The 20,245-nt window shown below is 46.0% G+C and overlaps 2 protein-coding genes across 3 annotated transcripts in view; one reads left to right on the forward strand and one right to left on the reverse strand.

The window, feature by feature from the left end:
• Window positions 1–14,603, forward strand: part of thoc6 (THO complex 6) — a 39,308-nt gene extending 24,705 nt beyond the window's left edge. The window contains exons 1-13 of one of the 2 annotated variants that reach the window (XM_073494158.1): window positions 9,396–9,504; window positions 10,731–10,822; window positions 10,906–10,970; window positions 11,378–11,481; window positions 11,609–11,646; window positions 11,728–11,776; window positions 11,883–11,954; window positions 12,768–12,870; window positions 13,024–13,073; window positions 13,209–13,271; window positions 13,401–13,511; window positions 13,971–14,099; window positions 14,345–14,603. In XM_073494158.1, the coding sequence (XP_073350259.1) occupies window positions 9,490–9,504; window positions 10,731–10,822; window positions 10,906–10,970; window positions 11,378–11,481; window positions 11,609–11,646; window positions 11,728–11,776; window positions 11,883–11,954; window positions 12,768–12,870; window positions 13,024–13,073; window positions 13,209–13,271; window positions 13,401–13,511; window positions 13,971–14,099; window positions 14,345–14,425 (972 nt within the window). In that variant the 5' untranslated portion in view covers window positions 9,396–9,489 and the 3' untranslated portion in view covers window positions 14,426–14,603. Of the gene's footprint in view, window positions 1–9,395; window positions 9,505–10,730; window positions 10,823–10,905; window positions 10,971–11,377; window positions 11,482–11,608; window positions 11,647–11,727; window positions 11,777–11,882; window positions 11,955–12,767; window positions 12,871–13,023; window positions 13,074–13,208; window positions 13,272–13,400; window positions 13,512–13,970; window positions 14,100–14,344 lie in introns of those variants that run through there. The other variant, XM_073494159.1, reaches the window with a different exon arrangement.
• A 2,250-nt stretch (window positions 14,604–16,853) lies between these two features.
• LOC141019019 (keratin, type I cytoskeletal 13-like) lies at window positions 16,854–19,924 on the reverse strand. The gene is made up of 7 exons (XM_073493778.1): window positions 19,412–19,924; window positions 18,940–19,022; window positions 18,311–18,467; window positions 17,936–18,097; window positions 17,721–17,846; window positions 17,082–17,156; window positions 16,854–16,997 (listed from the first exon to the last, which is right to left on the reverse strand). Exons 1-7 carry the CDS (start codon window positions 19,922–19,924, stop codon window positions 16,854–16,856), a joined length of 1,260 nt encoding a protein of 419 aa, XP_073349879.1.
• Window positions 19,925–20,245: the final 321 nt, after the last annotated feature.

Below are 20,245 nucleotides of genomic sequence, written 5' to 3' on the forward strand. Positions count from 1 at the left end.
ATCTTCATCATCATCAGCCTCACCTTCATCATCAACAGCCTCACCTTCATCATCAACAGCCTCACCTTCATCATCAACAGCCACACCTTCACCTTCATCATCAACAGCCTCACCTTCACCTTCATCATCAACAGCCACACCTTCATCATCAACAGCCTCACCTTCACCTTCATCATCAACAGCCTCACCTTCATCATCAACAGCCACACCTTCATCATCAACAGCCTCACCTTCATCATCAACAGCCTCACCTTCATCTTCATCATCAACAGCCTCACCTTCATCATCAACAGCCTCACCTTCACCTTCATCATCAACAGCCTCACCTTCACCTTCATCATCAACAGCCTCACCTTCACCTTCACCTTCAACAGCCTCACCTTCACCATCACCATCATCAGCCTCACCTTCACCATCATCAGCCTCACCTTCATCATCAACAGCCTCACCTTCACCTTCAACAGCCTCACGTTCATCATCATCATCATCATCATCAGCCTCACCTTCACCTTCAACAGCCTCACGTTCATCATCATCATCATCAGCCTCACCTTCACCATCATCAGCCTCACCTTCACCATCACCATCATCAGCCTCACCTTCACCATCACCATCATCAGCCTCACCTTCACCATCATCAGCCTCACCTTCACCATCATCAGCCTCACCTTCACCATCACCATCATCAGCCTCACCTTCACCATCATCAGCCTCACCTTCACCATCATCAGCCTCACCTTCATCATCATCATCATCAGCCTCACCTTCACCATCAACAGCCTCACCTTCACCTTCACCTTCAACAGCCTCACCTTCACCTTCATCATCAGCCACACCTTCACCATCATCAGCCTCACCTTCACCTTCAACAGCCTCACCTTCACCATCATCAGCCTCACCTTCACCTTCACCTTCAACAGCCTCACCTTCACCATCATCAGCCTCACCTTCACCTTCACCTTCAACAGCCTCACCTTCACCATCATCAGCCTCACCTTCACCATCAACAGCCTCACCTTCACCTTCACCTTCACCAGCCTCACCTTCACCATCACCATCATCAGCCTCACCTTCACCATCACCTTCAACAGCCTCACCTTCACCATCATCAGCCTCACCTTCACCTTCACCATCATCAGCCTCACCTTCACCATCATCATCATCATCAGCCTCACCTTCACCTTCACCATCATCAGCTTCACCTTCACCTTCACCTTCACCATCATCAGCCTCACCTTCACCATCAACAGCCTCACCTTCACCATCAACAGCCTCACCTTCACCTTCACCTTCACCAGCCTCACCTTCATCATCATCATCATCATCAGCCTCACCTTCATCATCATCAGCCTCACCTTCACCATCAACAGCCTCACCTTCACCATCAACAGCCTCACCTTCACCATCATCAGCCTCACCTTCATCATCATCATCATCATCAGCCTCACCTTCATCATCATCAGCCTCACCTTCATCATCAACAGCCTCACCTTCACCATCATCAGCCTCACCTTCACCTTCACCTTCAACAGCCTCACCTTCATCATCAACAGCCTCACCTTCACCATCATCAGCCTCACCTTCACCATCATCAGCCTCACCTTCACCTTCACCTTCAACAGCCTCACCTTCATCATCATCATCATCATCAGCCTCACCTTCATCATCATCAGCCTCACCTTCATCATCAACAGCCTCACCTTCACCATCATCAGCCTCACCTTCATCATCAACAGCCTCACCTTCATCATCAACAGCCTCACCTTCACCATCATCAGCCTCACCTTCACCTTCACCTTCAACAGCCTCACCTTCATCATCATCATCATCATCAGCCTCACCTTCATCATCATCAGCCTCACCTTCATCATCAACAGCCTCACCTTCACCATCATCAGCCTCACCTTCACCTTCACCTTCAACAGCCTCACGTTCATCATCATCATCATCAACAGCCTCACCTTCACCATCAACAGCCTCACCTTCACCTTCACCATCATCATCTTCACCTTCACCTTCACCTTCACCATCATCAGCTTCACCTTCACCTTCATCATCAACAGCCACACCTTCACCTTCACCATCAACAGCCTCACCTTCACCATCATCAGCCTCACCTTCATCATCAACAGCCTCACCTTCACCTTCACCTTCAACAGCCTCACCTTCACCATCATCAGCCTCACCTTCACCATCACCATCATCAGCCTCACCTTCACCATCACCATCATCAGCCTCACCTTCATCATCAACAGCCTCACCTTCACCTTCAACAGCCTCACGTTCATCATCATCATCATCAGCCTCACCTTCACCATCATCAGCCTCACCTTCACCATCACCATCATCAGCCTCACCTTCACCATCACCATCATCAGCCTCACCTTCATCATCATCATCATCAGCCTCACCTTCACCATCAACAGCCTCACCTTCACCTTCACCTTCAACAGCCTCACCTTCACCTTCATCATCAGCCACACCTTCACCATCATCAGCCTCACCTTCACCTTCACCTTCAACAGCCTCACCTTCACCATCATCAGCCTCACCTTCACCTTCACCTTCAACAGCCTCACCTTCACCATCATCAGCCTCACCTTCACCTTCACCTTCAACAGCCTCACCTTCACCATCATCAGCCTCACCTTCACCATCAACAGCCTCACCTTCACCTTCACCTTCACCAGCCTCACCTTCACCATCACCATCATCAGCCTCACCTTCACCATCACCTTCAACAGCCTCACCTTCACCATCATCAGCCTCACCTTCACCTTCACCATCATCAGCCTCACCTTCACCATCATCATCATCATCAGCCTCACCTTCACCTTCACCATCATCAGCTTCACCTTCACCTTCACCTTCACCATCATCAGCCTCACCTTCACCATCAACAGCCTCACCTTCACCATCAACAGCCTCACCTTCACCTTCACCTTCACCAGCCTCACCTTCATCATCATCATCATCATCAGCCTCACCTTCATCATCATCAGCCTCACCTTCACCATCAACAGCCTCACCTTCACCATCAACAGCCTCACCTTCACCATCATCAGCCTCACCTTCATCATCATCATCATCATCAGCCTCACCTTCATCATCATCAGCCTCACCTTCATCATCAACAGCCTCACCTTCACCATCATCAGCCTCACCTTCACCTTCACCTTCAACAGCCTCACCTTCATCATCAACAGCCTCACCTTCACCATCATCAGCCTCACCTTCACCATCATCAGCCTCACCTTCACCTTCACCTTCAACAGCCTCACCTTCATCATCATCATCATCATCAGCCTCACCTTCATCATCATCAGCCTCACCTTCATCATCAACAGCCTCACCTTCACCATCATCAGCCTCACCTTCATCATCAACAGCCTCACCTTCATCATCAACAGCCTCACCTTCACCATCATCAGCCTCACCTTCACCTTCACCTTCAACAGCCTCACCTTCATCATCATCATCATCATCAGCCTCACCTTCATCATCATCAGCCTCACCTTCATCATCAACAGCCTCACCTTCACCATCATCAGCCTCACCTTCACCTTCACCTTCAACAGCCTCACGTTCATCATCATCATCATCAACAGCCTCACCTTCACCATCAACAGCCTCACCTTCACCTTCACCATCATCATCTTCACCTTCACCTTCACCATCATCATCTTCACCTTCACCTTCACCTTCACCATCATCAGCTTCACCTTCACCTTCATCATCAACAGCCACACCTTCACCTTCACCATCAACAGCCTCACCTTCACCATCATCAGCCTCACCTTCATCATCAACAGCCTCACCTTCACCTTCACCTTCAACAGCCTCACCTTCACCATCATCAGCCTCACCTTCACCATCACCATCATCAGCCTCACCTTCACCATCACCATCATCAGCCTCACCTTCATCATCAACAGCCTCACCTTCACCTTCAACAGCCTCACGTTCATCATCATCATCATCAGCCTCACCTTCACCATCATCAGCCTCACCTTCACCATCACCATCATCAGCCTCACCTTCACCATCACCATCATCAGCCTCACCTTCATCATCATCATCATCAGCCTCACCTTCACCATCAACAGCCTCACCTTCACCTTCATCATCAACAGCCTCACCTTCACCTTCATCATCAACAGCCTCACCTTCACCTTCACCATCATCAGCCTCACCTTCACCATCACCATCATCAGCCTCACCTTCACCATCATCAGCCTCACCTTCACCTTCATCATCAACAGCCTCACCTTCACCTTCATCATCAACAGCCTCACCTTCACCTTCACCTTCAACAGCCTCACGTTCATCATCATCATCATCAGCCTCACCTTCATCATCATCATCATCAGCCTCACCTTCACCATCAACAGCCTCACCTTCACCTTCACCATCATCAGCCTCACCTTCACCATCACCATCATCAGCCTCACCTTCATCATCATCATCATCAGCCTCACCTTCACCATCAACAGCCTCACCTTCACCTTCATCATCAACAGCCTCACCTTCACCTTCACCTTCAACAGCCTCACCTTCACCTTCATCATCAGCCACACCTTCACCATCATCAGCCTCACCTTCACCTTCACCTTCAACAGCCTCACCTTCACCATCATCAGCCTCACCTTCACCTTCACCTTCAACAGCCTCACCTTCACCATCATCAGCCTCACCTTCACCTTCACCTTCAACAGCCTCACCTTCACCATCATCAGCCACACCTTCACCTTCACCTTCAACAGCCTCACCTTCACCATCATCAGCCTCACCTTCACCTTCACCTTCAACAGCCTCACCTTCACCATCATCAGCCTCACCTTCACCATCACCATCATCAGCCTCACCTTCACCATCACCATCATCAGCCTCACCTTCATCATCACCATCAACAGCCTCACCTTCACCATCACCTTCAACAGCCTCACCTTCACCATCATCAGCCTCACCTTCACCATCATCAGCCTCACCTTCACCATCAACAGCCTCACCTTCACCATCATCAGCCTCACCTTCACCTTCACCTTCAACAGCCTCACGTTCATCATCATCATCATCATCAGCCTCACCTTCACCATCATCAACCTCACCTTCACCATCAACAGCCTCACCTTCACCATCATCAGCCTCACCTTCACCTTCACCTTCAACAGCCTCACGTTCATCATCATCATCATCATCAGCCTCACCTTCACCATCAACAGCCACACCTTCACCTTCACCATCAACAGCCTCACCTTCACCATCATCAGCCTCACCTTCACCTTCACCTTCAACAGCCTCACGTTCATCATCATCATCATCATCAGCCTCACCTTCACCATCAACAGCCACACCTTCACCTTCACCATCAACAGCCTCACCTTCACCATCAACAGCCTCACCTTCACCTTCATCATCAACAGCCTCACCTTCACCTTCATCATCAACAGCCTCACCTTCACCTTCACCTTCAACAGCCTCACCTTCATCATCAACAGCCTCACCTTCACCATCACCATCATCAGCCTCACCTTCACCATCACCATCATCAGCCTCACCTTCACCATCATCAGCCTCACCTTCACCATCACCATCATCAGCCTCACCTTCACCATCAACAGCCTCACCTTCATCATCAACAGCCTCACCTTCACCATCACCATCATCAGCCTCACCTTCACCATCACCATCAACAGCCTCACCTTCACCATCACCATCATCAGCCTCACCTTCACCATCATCAGCCTCACCTTCACCTTCACCTTCAACAGCCTCACCTTCACCATCATCAGCCTCACCTTCACCATCACCATCATCAGCCTCACCTTCACCATCACCTTCAACAGCCTCACCTTCACCATCATCAGCCTCACCTTCACCTTCACCATCATCATCATCATCAGCCTCACCTTCACCTTCACCATCATCAGCTTCACCTTCACCTTCACCTTCACCATCATCAGCCTCACCTTCACCATCAACAGCCTCACCTTCACCATCAACAGCCTCACCTTCACCTTCACCTTCACCAGCCTCACCTTCATCATCATCATCATCATCAGCCTCACCTTCATCATCATCAGCCTCACCTTCACCATCAACAGCCTCACCTTCACCATCAACAGCCTCACCTTCACCATCATCAGCCTCACCTTCATCATCATCATCATCATCAGCCTCACCTTCATCATCATCAGCCTCACCTTCATCATCAACAGCCTCACCTTCACCATCATCAGCCTCACCTTCACCTTCACCTTCAACAGCCTCACCTTCATCATCATCATCATCATCATCAGCCTCACCTTCATCATCATCAGCCTCACCTTCATCATCAACAGCCTCACCTTCACCATCATCAGCCTCACCTTCACCTTCACCTTCAACAGCCTCACGTTCATCATCATCATCATCATCAGCCTCACCTTCATCATCAACAGCCTCACCTTCACCATCAACAGCCTCACCTTCACCTTCACCATCATCATCTTCACCTTCACCTTCACCATCATCATCTTCACCTTCACCTTCACCTTCACCATCATCAGCTTCACCTTCACCTTCACCATCAACAGCCTCACCTTCACCATCATCAGCCTCACCTTCATCATCAACAGCCTCACCTTCACCTTCACCTTCAACAGCCTCACCTTCACCTTCACCATCATCACCTTCACCTTCACCTTCACCATCATCATCTTCACCTTCACCTTCACCTTCACCATCATCAGCTTCACCTTCACCTTCATCATCAACAGCCACACCTTCACCTTCACCATCATCACCTTCACCTTCACCTTCACCATCATCATCTTCACCTTCACCTTCACCTTCACCATCATCAGCTTCACCTTCACCTTCACCTTCACCATCATCATCTTCACCTTCACCTTCACCTTCACCATCATCAGCTTCACCTTCACCTTCATCATCAACAGCCACACCTTCACCATCACCATCATCAGCCTCACCTTCACCTTCATCATCAACAGCCACACCTTCACCTTCACCATCATCAGCCTCACCTTCACCTTCACCATCATCAGCCTCACCTTCACCATCATCAGCCTCACCTTCACCATCAACAGCCTCACCTTCATCATCAACAGCCTCACCTTCACCATCATCAGCCTCACCTTCATCATCAACAGCCTCACCTTCACCATCAACAGCCTCACCTTCACCTTCATCAGCCTCACCTTCACCTTCACCATCATCAGCCTCACCTTCACCTTCAACAGCCTCACCTTCACCTTCACCTTCAACAGCCTCACGTTCATCATCATCATCATCAACAGCCTCACCTTCACCTTCACCATCAACAGCCCCACCTTCTCAAATTATGACCTTTAACCCCTCAAAAGTGCTTTTCACACTGCACTTAGCCCGGGGATAAAGGAGCCGTTAGCCCCGGGCTAAAGGAGCCGTTAGCCCCGGGATAAAGGAGCCGTTAGCCCCGGGATAAAGGAGCCGTTAGTCCCGGGCTAAAGGAGCCGTTAGCCCCGGGCTAAAGGAGCCGTTAGCCCCGGGCTAAAGGAGCCGTTAGCCCCGGGCTAAAGGAGCCGTTAGCCCCGGGCTAAAGGAGCCGTTAGCCCGGGGCTAACGGCTCCTTTAGCCCGGGGCTAAAGGAGCCGTTAGCTCCAGGCTAAAGGAGCCGTTAGCTCCGGGCTAAAGGAGCCGTTAGCCCCGGGCTAAAGGAGCCGTTAGCTCCGGGCTAAAGGAGCCGTTAGCCCCGGGCTAAAGGAGCCGTTAGCCCCGGGCTAAAGGAGCGTTCACACTGGTACATTCCAAAGGGGGCTAACGACAACTTCACCCTCAGGCTCGTGTCCACAAAGCATTTCTGGGTCAGTAAAGCTGTGGTTGTGCTCTCAGGAGCTCTGAGATGAAGCATTTGTGCGCTGAGTGACAAAATGCTGCACATGCGTCTTGTCTCTATGACAACAATATGATTTTTATTTGACATCGGAGGATGAGGGTGATGATATGATCCATAGGAGACATAATTACAGTAAATATTATCTCCTCGGCCAGGAAAAAGAAAAAAGCCACGGTGATGCCACCAGACTTTCTGAAAAGATGAGAGATTTTCAACTCGAAGCTGCACAAGGAAGGTGGAGCACAACAATTGGAGAAAGATGATGGCGATAAAGAAAAAACCACCATGTGGACGCAGGGCCTCACACAGCACAGCACAGTGAGTTAACCCAGAGCGAGTAGAGGTGCAGTGAGTGGTTTAGCTTGGCTGAGGTTAATTTGGGGTTAACGTTAGCCCAGGGTCAACTGTTAGCATAGAGCTAACAATACGCAGTGTGACAATAGATCCTCTCCGTGTGCTTTAAAAACTCGTGTAGCGTTTCTCATCTTTTCAGTGATGTCACACGTCTTGTTTGGCCACTCAGGGCCTCCGTAGTGACGTGATTACACCGTCACATCCTGCAGCATTGATCGGTCAGTAAAGTTTCTTCCTCTGACTGAGCTGCTTCAGTTGTTCATGTTCATTTATCTGAAAAATGTCCTCTTATGATTTAATAACCTTTCTCCTGACGCAGTATCGTCTTATTGACTTTGGTTTTTTAAAAAAGACAACAAAAACGTAATAATAATAAAACTTGTTTATTAATGAAAATGAATGAAGGATTACAAAGATATCAGCATCAGAAGGTTGTTAACAGGTAAAATGACATTTTATTTAAAAGTGTTATTTACTGTCTGACAGTCAGTGTTATTGTCTGTATGAATGTTAAAGATGTTTTTCATTAAAGTTAAAGAGCAGCTCGTTGTTCCCTGCAGCAGTAATAAAACACTGAGGGCATCATGTGACATCACCACAAATCAATCAGCATATTGATCTGCTGAGCAGCCTGATGTGACGCAGCACAACTTTATGAATCAAAGAGGCTACAACTAACAAAATATAAAAAAAACATTTTCTGCAGCTTTTTAATATTCAACTCTGTGTGTGTTTAAAAACAACAACATTTATAATCATATTTTTGACCAGCAGCGGCTCAGTCTTCCTGCCGAGGTGCCCCTGAGCAATAAATAATAAAATACGTTTTCTTCTTAAAGATTGATTTTAAAGTTGTGTTTTTATTTTATTGACATTTTACGTAGATATGTTTTTGATACTCATAGTTATTTTTTCATTGTTTTTCCAAAATTTATTTTCCTCTTTTTTTAATTGCCGCGACACATTTTAACCTCCATAAATCTAAACTGATCAAAGATGATCGACTTATTATTTTTAATTTTTATCTTTTATTTGTTGTGGGGTTTTTTTGGTCATATTTCTTCACTGTCCTGTAAATTCAATTAAAAAAACTCACTACTTGATTGCGCACTACATGTCCCAGAAACCCTTGCGTCAGTAGAGACGTCATATTTCCTCGCCTGTCCTGAACTCTTCCCTCTTCGCACATCGCTCCACTTTTGTCCTCTTTCAGCTCGGCCCGTGAGCTGCAGCTGCCGCCGGGCCTCAGCAGCAGCAGGATGGGTCCCGTCGAGGTAAAACTTCTTCATGTTCAGTGAACTGAATTAAAGAATCCGACATTTTAGCCTGAAATCTGCTCCGAGCGCCGGGCTGCGTCCGCGCTTTGTGTTGTGTTGTTGTCACAAATGTGGCTAGTTACGTTAGCATCCGATACAGTTCTCTGAAGGTAAAATGTGTATCTTACATTTATATCTTAATAAACATTAATTTTAACGTTGATTGATCCATTTTTCTGTCCGTGTTCACTTTCGTAGGAAGAGAGAGAGCGCGTCAGACCAAACTCCGTTCAGAAGTCTGCTAGTTTTATCTTCTCTTGCTGATTAGTAAAGATGTTCAGATATCGTGACAACGATTAATACAAGTTTGTGTTAAAGACAATTTTCTGGTTAATTCGGCTTGTGGTTGATTCAGTTATCAGGTAAAAGTCAGCTCCGTTCACTGCTGGGAGGACGTGGCTACTTACGTTAGCAACTGATTCAGTTCTTCAAAGCTCTAATGGATAACACAGCGTCAGACCAAACCCCGTTCAGAATTCTGCTAAATCTATCTTTTCTTGCTTATTAGTAAAAATAATCAGATGGCATCACAACTGTAAATGCACGTTTGTGTTAAAGTAAGTTTCCTGATTTATTCGGCTTGTGGTTGAATTAGTTATCAGGCCGTTACAGGCGAAAGTCGGCTCCATTCACTGCTGATAGGTCGTGTCTGACACAAACTGTGGAAAAATGCATCAGTGAGACCTCAGGTGTCTACTAACACATGCACCTGACTGAAAGACGAGCACGCCCCCTTCACATTAATGAACACATCTTAGCAATGTGTTCAAAATGTTCCTGACATGATCCATTAAAAGTCAGATGTACTGGGTGGATTTCTTCACAGATGGAAACAGCGATAAAGCTGAGTGAACCCATTTAATGTTAAATAAACACAACATTATGAACATTCAGTTTCACAAACATACTTAATGTTTTTATTCCTTCACTGGTTTCCAAAAATCTAATACATAAAAACATAGAATCGTGTTTAAATGAACTTTTAACATATAATCTGCTGATATTTCTCTCTGTCATGACGTCATGATACTTACTGCAGTGGTGGCTTCTTCATACGACCACTAGATGGCGCCAAACTGCAAAATACAATCTTACCCATTTTTCAACTCTTTTTATTCTATATTCAACTTGTGTTGATGTAATAAAATACAATCGATACATTTCTAACATGTTGTGTTTTGCAGCTCCTCCACATGTCGGTTTTCTCTCAGAGCTTTTCTCCCTGCGGTCGATATCTGGCAGCAGGAAACAACTACGGAGAGATCGCCCTCTTCAGGTCAGAGCTCATTAAAACGACTGTGACGATGTGTTAATGATGAATAATTATTAATGAATATTCACTGTGTTGAACTGTTGCAGCCTGTCTGCAGCTCTGAGTCCAGAAGCCACCGTCCTGAGTCAGAAGCCTGTTCTCACCTTCACAGGTGAGTGAAGGAACCACGATGTTCTTCAGTCAGTTTGATTAATAAACCTTTGATGTTATATTTTATGTGTCGTCATGGTGACATGTACAGTTTTAATTTTCCTTTGTTCAACAGATTTATTACAACAAAATGTTTTTTAAATTCTGCCTTTAATGAACATTTTATGAGAAATGTCATTTAAAATCCTTCAGATCAAGTTTAGTTCAAATGTGTCGACCGTAAGCTTTCAAACGTCAGATATTAGCATGCTAACGTTAGCTACTCAGTTAGTGTCTGTAAACACACACACCTCATCTCTACATGAGAACTAGTCTGTGAGCTGCAGCCTGTTTCAGTTTAGTGATGATAAAACTAAACTTAATAAACTCTGACAAACACATTTTTCTTCTTTTCGTCTCCTCGTTCAGCTCATGAAGGTCCCGTCTTCACTCTCATCTCCACCGACTGTCACCTCCTCAGTGCAGGAAACGGAGAGATCAGCGCCTGGAGCTGGACCGAGCTCATCAAGAAGGTGACTGTCACTTTAAATAAACAACAACAACAACAACAACTCGTCCAGAAAAACAACATAAATATGGAGACACTGTCAGACTCTGATCGATGAACTGTTTGAGTTTAACTTCTCTTTGTTTCCTCAGAACGTCAAACCTCTGTGGACAAAAAGACCCAACTACAAGTTAGACACACACACTGTTTACTTCCTGTCTGTCCGTCTGTCGTGCACTCACTGACGTCTTTGTTGTGTCTCTGTCCTCAGGTCCAGTCTGGAGATCCCAGAGATCAACGCAATGATCATCAACCCCAGGGTGAGTGACTCCTCCTTCAGCTGACCTGAGACGGCTTCATAACGACTGAACGATGTCTTTGACTGTGGACACATGACACCAACTGCCTGTCTTCTTGATATTTCAGGATAATAGTCTCGTAGTCGGAGGAGGAGACAATAACGTCCACATCCTGGACCTGGAACACGGAGTCTTCAAGGTCAGTCATGGAGATCCTGGAATAAACAGAATAAATAGTCTGTGTTCAGTTTGTGTTGAGTTAAACTTTTAAAGGAGCAGTTCACCCCAAAAGTAAAATCCAGCTGTGTGGAGACATCTGATGTTTAAATCATCTCCAGCTGCTTCAGCTGTTCAGCAGAACGCTGCAACTCTGTTTCACTGTGAAGCTCCAGAAATGTTCTGTGGAAACTATATATCAGCAGAGTAACTGCTAACTGCTGCCAACTCTAGCTTCTGATAGCTAGTTAGCATGTTTAGCTGTGAAGCTAGCAGTCCAAACTTGGAGCTCGGGGGCACCAGGGACGTGTTAGTGTTCTCACTGCCAGCACAGGAGCTTTGGACCCGGATAGGGTCAGAATGGTAAACGTGTCGCCGCACAGTACATGATGTCATAATGTCAGAACGGTTTCTTCACGTTCTGTTGATCATTTTAGGAAGTTCTGAATGTTTTCAACAAAAATTCTGACACATTGAACCTTTAACATCCTTCTCTTAGTTTAGTCACATGAGGTCAGAGGAACCTGGACGAGAGATGAGACGAACAACTAAATACTTCAGTTTGTTTTGATTCAGTGTCAGTCTGACAATCAGCAAATTATTGTTTAACTGATTTTTGTTTTTAAAAATAACAACAACTTTGTGACAATTGTGAAATCAGAAATGTTGTTTTTGTGTAGCGGTCATGAGCGTCGACAGTCGACCACAGATTGTGTGTGTGTGTGTGTGTGTGTGTGTGTGTGTGTGTGTGTGTGTGTGTGTGTGTGTGTCCAGCTGACCTCTCTCTTGTCTTCAGTCGGTCCTTCAGGGTCACACCGACTACATCCACTGTGTGAGTGTGAGAGAGCGGGAGGCAGACATCCTGTCAGGGGGCGAGGACGGCGCCGTGAGGATCTGGGGTGAGTGAGGACGGCGGCCATGTTGGTCCACCATTTATCACCAGATATTTGTAGACAGGAAGTCACAATGCTATGTGGTGGTGGTGGTGATGATGATGATGATGATGATGATGATGATGATGATGATGATGATGATGATGTCGTGTTGTTCAGACAGCAGGATGGATCAGTCTGTTCACTGCATCGAGGTTTACAAGTACGAGGTGAGAAAACACTGCTGCTGTCTCTTTGTTCACTTCTAAAATCAAAGTGAACCACATGAATAGAGTCTGTGTGTGTCTGTCTGTCTGTGTGTGTGTGTGTGTGTGTGTGTGTGTGTCTGTCTGTGTGTGTTTCAGAGCTGTGCTAGGCCTCAGTATGGTAAATGGATCAGCTGTGTGACCACCGACTCTGACTGGATGGTGAGAAAACAACACACACTCACACTCACACTCACACACACTCACACTCACACTCACACACACACACACACACACAAACACACACACACACACACACACTCTGACTGTGTGTTGTTGTTCTGTCTCCAGCTGTGTGGTGGAGGTCCGTCTCTGTCTCTGTGGCACCTCCGCTCTCTGTCCCCGACCTCCATCTTTCCCCTGACAGGCTGCCAGAGACAAGCTGCCTTCCACCAGGACATGGTGAGTGTGTGTGTGTGTGTGTGTGCTATTACACTGTGTGTGTGTGTGTGTGTGTGTGTGTGTTATTATACTGTGTGTGTGTGTGTGTGTTATTACACTGTGTGTGTGTGTGTGTGTGTGTGTGTGTGTTATTATACTGTGTGTGTGTGTGTGTTATTACACTGTGTGTGTGTGCGTGCGTGTGTGTGTGTGTGTGCTATTATACTGTGTGTGTTATTACACTGTGTGTGTGTGTGTGTTATTACACTGTGTGTGTGTGTGTGTGTGTGTGTTATTACACTGTGTGTGTGTGTGTGTGTGTGTGTTATTATACTGTGTGTGTTATTACAGTTTGTTTTAAAGTGTTTGTTAAAATGTGTGGCGTAGTGTGTCACAGTGTGTTACACAATGTGCATGCATTTACAAGCTGTTAACATCATTCTCGTCCTCCTCGTCGTCCTCGTCCTCCTCCTCCTGTAGATCCTGGCTGTAGGTGATGGTCCGTTCGTGTCTCACTGTCTGCTGGGTGGAGAAGTCAAAGCTCAGATCCCCTGTACACCACAGAGCCTCAACACACTGCAGCTCAACACCAACAGCACCGAGCACAGGGTGAGACACTGAACGCACCACAATCTCACTGAGCGCAGGGTGAGACAGTGAACGCACCACAATCTCACTGAGCGCAGGGTGAGACACTGAACAGGGAAAAAAGCTGAAAATAAGGAAGAAATGCACCCTGGGAGTTGTAGTCCTCCTTCAGTTTTAGACTTCTTGACCAGCCTCATGTCCTTCAGAAGCTTTGATGTCAGACTGTTTAATGAAACCGTCCTGACTTTGGTCTGTGTGTGTTCCAGGTGCTGACAGCAGGAGGCAGCAGTGATCACATCGACGTGTTCACCAACCTGTCCTACAGAGCCTTCTCACTCAGCTTCTGACACACACACACACACACACACACACACACACACACACACACACACACACACACACACACACAGTGCTGACATGTACGAGTGTTTGTGTATTTTCACTGTTGTTAGAAACTCACCTCACAGCTTTTGTATCATGTAGTCTGAAAATAATAAAATATTTTTGTCTCATTTTATAAAACAACTGTCGTCTTCTTCTTCTTCTTCTTCTTCTTCTTCTTCTTCTTCTTCTTCTCTTATTATAAAAACCTGATTCAGGCTATGAACTCTGGTATCTGGGGGATAATCACCACTTTGTTTTGGGGGATGTAAACAGGAGCTACGTGTTAAAGCCTTAAGCTTATGTTGTTTCTGTAGTTTTGTCAGTTTTTCCCTCTCAGCTCTTGATTTTGATGTTTTATAGCACAAAGGTAGTTTAAATCAATAACTTTAATGAGTTTAATGCTGCGGTTTCTTTCAGGCAGGTGGATTCTGAGCTCATAACATTTTTACCATATTTCTTCAGTAACACATGTTCAGTGTTTATTTTCAGTCGTGTACGTTTTAGGATCGATTTTAAGATTTTATTGTTTGCCTACAAATCCCTGAACGGGCTAGCTCCAGCCTTTTAAAACCTTATGTCCCATCAAGGTCACTCAGGTCTGATCTTGGTTGTCCCAAGGTCAAAGCTGAAGCACAGGGGAGGTCGTGCTTTTGCATCTGTGGCCCTCAAACTGTGGAAGGAGCTGCCTCTCGATGTTGGGCTGGCCCCACACCGCCTGTTTTTAAATCTCGCCTCAAAACACACTTTTATTCTTTGGCTTTTAATTCAGTGTGAGTGTGTCCCCTGTCTGTCCCCTGTCTGTCCCCGTGTCTGTCTTAACTGGTCTTTGTGTTTTTACTGTTAGCCAGTTCAGTTTTATCGTACAGCACTTTGGTCAGCTGTTGTTGTTTGTAAATGTGCTTTATAAATACATTTTGGTTGATTGATATTGTTACTAAGATTGAACTTGGACCATGTCAGACTGTGTGATGTGGAGCCAGTGTGTCATCTGTGATGGGAGCAGTTACAGCTCATCTGCAGGCCGATTTTTGTATTTAAGAAATTGATTCAGTGTTCAAACTCCTGTAGATTAATGCTGTAGAATATTTCTGACCGCTCAGGGAAACAATTCAGTTTATAACCTTTGAAAAGAGCCCAACACCATGTCTTCAACAAAGGTATAGCTGAGACAGAGACAGAGACACTGAGTTGAGTTTTATTGAGTTTTATTCCTCGAAGCATCAGACAGAAGGTCGGCCTCAGCCCAGATTATCAAGGCAGCTTGAATTTCCCCCTCACAGATTCACCATCTGTGGACTGATCGTGATTTTTACGTTACAGCAGAAAGAAAGAGTGAAGTGGAGACTCTGCGGGCTGACGAGGAGGAGGAACTCTTCATCAGGTCGCAGCTCTCCGATGCAGGAAAGTTAAAGGTTGAGATTTGACTCCGCTTCCGGTCAGACAGACGTGTGATTGGTCTTAGATGGTCTCCTCGATGACCTTTGTGATGACGGTGGTGGTGGTGGAGGTGGAAGAGGAGGAGGAGCCGCCGGCTGACAGTAAGGTGGAGGAGGAGGAGGAGGAGAGTGAAGCTCTGCAGGAGAGAAGATACAGGAAGTTAGAAAAACCCACCTGAAACACTGATGTCACCGCTCGGAGGCTCATAATGTCGCTGTGCTGAACTTATCTGAAGTCAGAATTCTGATTTCCCCCAAAAAACAGTCGAAGTTTGGAAAAAAAACTTATCTCTGACTTTAAAAAAAAAAAAAAAGATCAAATGAGTTTTTCACTTTTGGCCCGAATCATCTTCCAAACTGTAATTATCTTTGTATTATTATCATTTGGACTGACGATGATAAAACGCTTTCAGTTTTAAAGAACTTGGGTTTGAAGGTTTTTTGTTGTTTTTTAATTTTTAAATACTTTTTACATTTGTTTATTTTTCATGTTTCGATTGTTTGGAGCTCTTAATGCATCGTCGTCGTCTTCGATGGTTTAATGCGGCGACTGGAGAATTAGCTCCACCTGCTGTTCGTCTCCACCAGCCAATGAACTGTAATTCATGTTTTAAAAATCTGGTAAAAGTTTGCGCTCACATTTGGATGGAAACTGACGTGGTTTTGGTCCATTTTTATATATTTTGAAGCACTTTGACGTGTCTCACTGTGAATGTTTTGGAGCTTCAGAAACATCCCATAATATGTAACAGTCTGTTTCAACACTAGACAACATTACAAAAAATATGTTTAATCTTAAAAGACATGAAGAAGATGGAGTGGAGTATGTAAATCCTGCAGTTCTCAGTCAATAACTCTAAACCACCGTGTCTACTTTCAGTCCGACTGTGATCTGAACCAGCTTCATCTGTCGCTCTGAAGTCGTCGACTGTAAACTCTGAACTCTTGTGTTTTCTTACCCTTCTCCGTCCATCAGCCTCCTGTACTCGGCGATCTCCATCTCCAGTCTGGTCTTGATGTCCAGCAGCATCTGGTACTCCTGTCCCTGTCTCTCCAGGTCGGCCCTCAGCTGCACCAGCTGCTCCTCCATCATGGTCACCTGCACAGGTACGCAGTGAGTCAGAGCTGATGCTAACTGTAGCTAACAGACTTTAACATGTTTCGGACAGTCTGAAGCGCTCACCTGCATCTGGTATCCGTTCAGCTGGTTGCCATAGCGACTCTGGATTTCACTCAGTTGGGCTTCAAGAGACGCTTTCTGCAGGGAGACAGACGAGTCGTCTTTATCATTTGTGAGGGCCAATCAGAAAGGGAGATTTTCTGCCACCGTGATGTCGTTAACTAGCGCTATCTACCGATTAAAAATAATAAATTAAATAATACGTTTTTGATTCAATTATCAATAATCCAACATAACATAAATAAACTCACTTGAGTTACTAAAACGTCGTTATTGTTTCTAATCAATGCTTTAATGTGTTTCTCTACGCAGATGATGCTGTTTTATATCCCCCTGGTTCACTCTGACCTCTCTCTGACTGGTCTTCTGTCTTTGATGCTTTGAAATCGTTCCTTCTTATTCATAAACGTGTTTAAAATAAATATTCAACACTAAGACCAAAAATTAAATATGAATTTAATGTGAATTAATAATATTATAATGTTGATCTCCACGAGGCTCCCTGATTAAATAAGGTTACATTCATCTGCAACACATCGATTCTATGAAACAATAAAAACAATAATATAAAAACAAATATTTAGAAGTTGGCTAACATGCTAACAAAGTTAGCATTATAATCAGTTAGCACTGTGACCTCACCATGCTCATCTGTGACTGAAGCTCGATCTCCAGAGACTGAAGCTGAGTCTTCACCTCCTTCACCTCCGAGGTCGTGCTCTTCAGCGTCATCTCTGTGGTCGCTACCTCCTTACTGAGCACCTCCGACTGAGAGCGGACAGAAAGAAGACAACGTCACCACAAAATACAAAACGTAGCGGTCTGTCTGTTCGTTAACAGAGAGGTTTCCTCCCCACCTTGGTCTGGTACCAGGTCTCCAGCTCTCGCTGGCTCTTGGCAGCTGCGGACTCGTATGTTTCTCTGATTTCAGCCAGAACCATGTTGAGGTCGGCCTGTGGAGCAGCGTCCACCTCCACGTTCACCTGACCGGTCATCTGAGCCCGCATGCTCAGCAGGTCCTGCAGGAGGAGGGAGGCCGAGGTCAGTCAGGTGACGACAGCAAACAAATTTCAGCTCAACTCAACTTCCTACATTTTCTGCACTCAATCAATAAACTGTTTTTATGTTTTATTTGTATGAGTTAAAAACAAGGAAAAGATTATTTGTTAACAGGACTTAAAGCGCCTGAACAAAGTGTTTCAGAGGCCTCGGGGGTTGTGAAGGTGTGTTACCTCCTCGTGGTTGGCCTTCATGGACACCAGCTCCTCCCTCAGGCTGTCGATCTGCATGCTCAGGTCGGTCTTGCCGGCGGCCAGTTCTCCCATCAGCATCTTGAGCCCGGCGATGTCGGCCTCCACTGACTGACGCATCGACAGCTCGTTCTCAAACCTGCACAGAAATTTATCGAAGGTTATTTAAAAGAAGCTACAGAGTCGGTTAAACTGAGAAACAACATGTTCAGAAACAATTTCAGGAAAGCAGCAAAGATTCAAAGTTCAAGAAATATTTTGAAAATGTCTCGTGAAAAATGATGAACTTGAATTTTACAGCGTCTCTCTGATGAAACATTCACACTTTTAAACTTCACCCTAAATGAAGTTGACATTTTATTTTACAGCTGACTGATCTCTTTACAAACATCAGCTGAATGTTCTGCTGCAGCAGAGGGAGTGAAGCTGCTGCCGATAACATCTGCTGCAGACGGGAACGTTTCATCCAGCTGAGCATCATGTTCAGGTGATTCTGCAGCTGATTTAAAGGCTTCAATTTCATTTCTCACTTTACTTTTGTGTGATTAATAATTCTACTTTTTATGTTACAAATCTTGAGGAAATAAAATAAAGAAAGAAGAGTTACTGACTTGACTCTGAAGTCGTCCTGAGCCAGCTTGGCGTTGTCGATGCTCAGCAAGACTGTTCCTTTGGCGAGGATGGCGGCCTGGATCTGCCAACACAGACCAACAGTTAACAGTTGACAGTTGACAGTTGATGATGATGATGATGATGATGATGATGATGATGATGATGCCATAGGATTGAATAGAGATCAACTCATCATGCAAACATTTAAGTGTGATCAAATGAAATAAAAGACAAAATGGAGGTGAAGATAATGTAGAAGTGACAGATTCTTTGATTCTTCAGATTTTTTGTTAAGTACAGAAGTTGAGAGCTGCTGTTTACATCATCAGTTCATTTTCTCTTAATTTTAAGAAAATTGTCTTTTCTTTTTTGGCCCTATGACAAAGTTCTGAAAAATAAAAGACGACCTCTGGCTGCACTGGAGCTAACGCTGCACTGAACACCATTTCCCATGCTGCCCCTGTTCCTCACCTTGGCCTGCAGGTCTGCGATGGTGACGAAGAAGGCGCTGTAGTCCCTGGTGGTGGGGCCGACCTTGCTTTCCACAAACTGCCTGATCTTCAGCTCCAGCTCGCCGTTGGCCTTCTCCAGCGCCGCCACCTTGGCCAGGTAAGTGGCCAGACGGTCGTTCAGGTTCTGCATGGTGAACTTCTCGTTGCCGATGAGGCTGTCGTCCATTGATGCTCCTCCAGCTCCGAATCCTGCACCACCACCGAAACCTCCTCCAGCTCCGAAACCTGCACCACCACCGAAACCTCCTCCAGCTCCGAATCCTGCACCACCACCGTAGCCGAAACCTGCACCGCCGCCGCCGCCGCCGCCGCTGACAGAGAAGCTCTTGCTGGCCTGAGAGACCCGGACACCACCACCTCCTGCTCCTCCAGACATGCTGTAAGCGCTCATGCGGCCGCCACCACCGCCGAATGATGCTCGTCCTCCGCCGATGCCACCGGCACTGCCGCTTATCATTGAGCTCCGTGACATAAACATTGTCACGATGATGGGGTGAGGTGAGGAGGAGTTAGTTGGTCTGTCTGCTCCGGTGGAGAGAGAAGGAGGAGAGAAGTGAGGAGAGACGGGTCGGTGTGCTGCTTTTAAAGGAGCTCAGGTGGGGGGGGCTGCAGGTGATGGGCGGGGCTGACGGTCCACACCCCCCTCATGTGGAATGTACCTGAGTACAGTAACTACATACTGTACTCAGGTACTGCTCAGAGTACTTGTACTTTACTTTTTATAGCATCTTATGTAACTTTAAACTCCTGCAGCTCCTCAGAGACTCAGAACTGGTCCCGTCATGTTTCCTGC

This window comes from Pagrus major, chromosome 23, assembly GCF_040436345.1.
Source record: "Pagrus major chromosome 23, Pma_NU_1.0".
NCBI classification, from domain to species: Eukaryota; Metazoa; Chordata; class Actinopteri; order Spariformes; family Sparidae; genus Pagrus; species Pagrus major.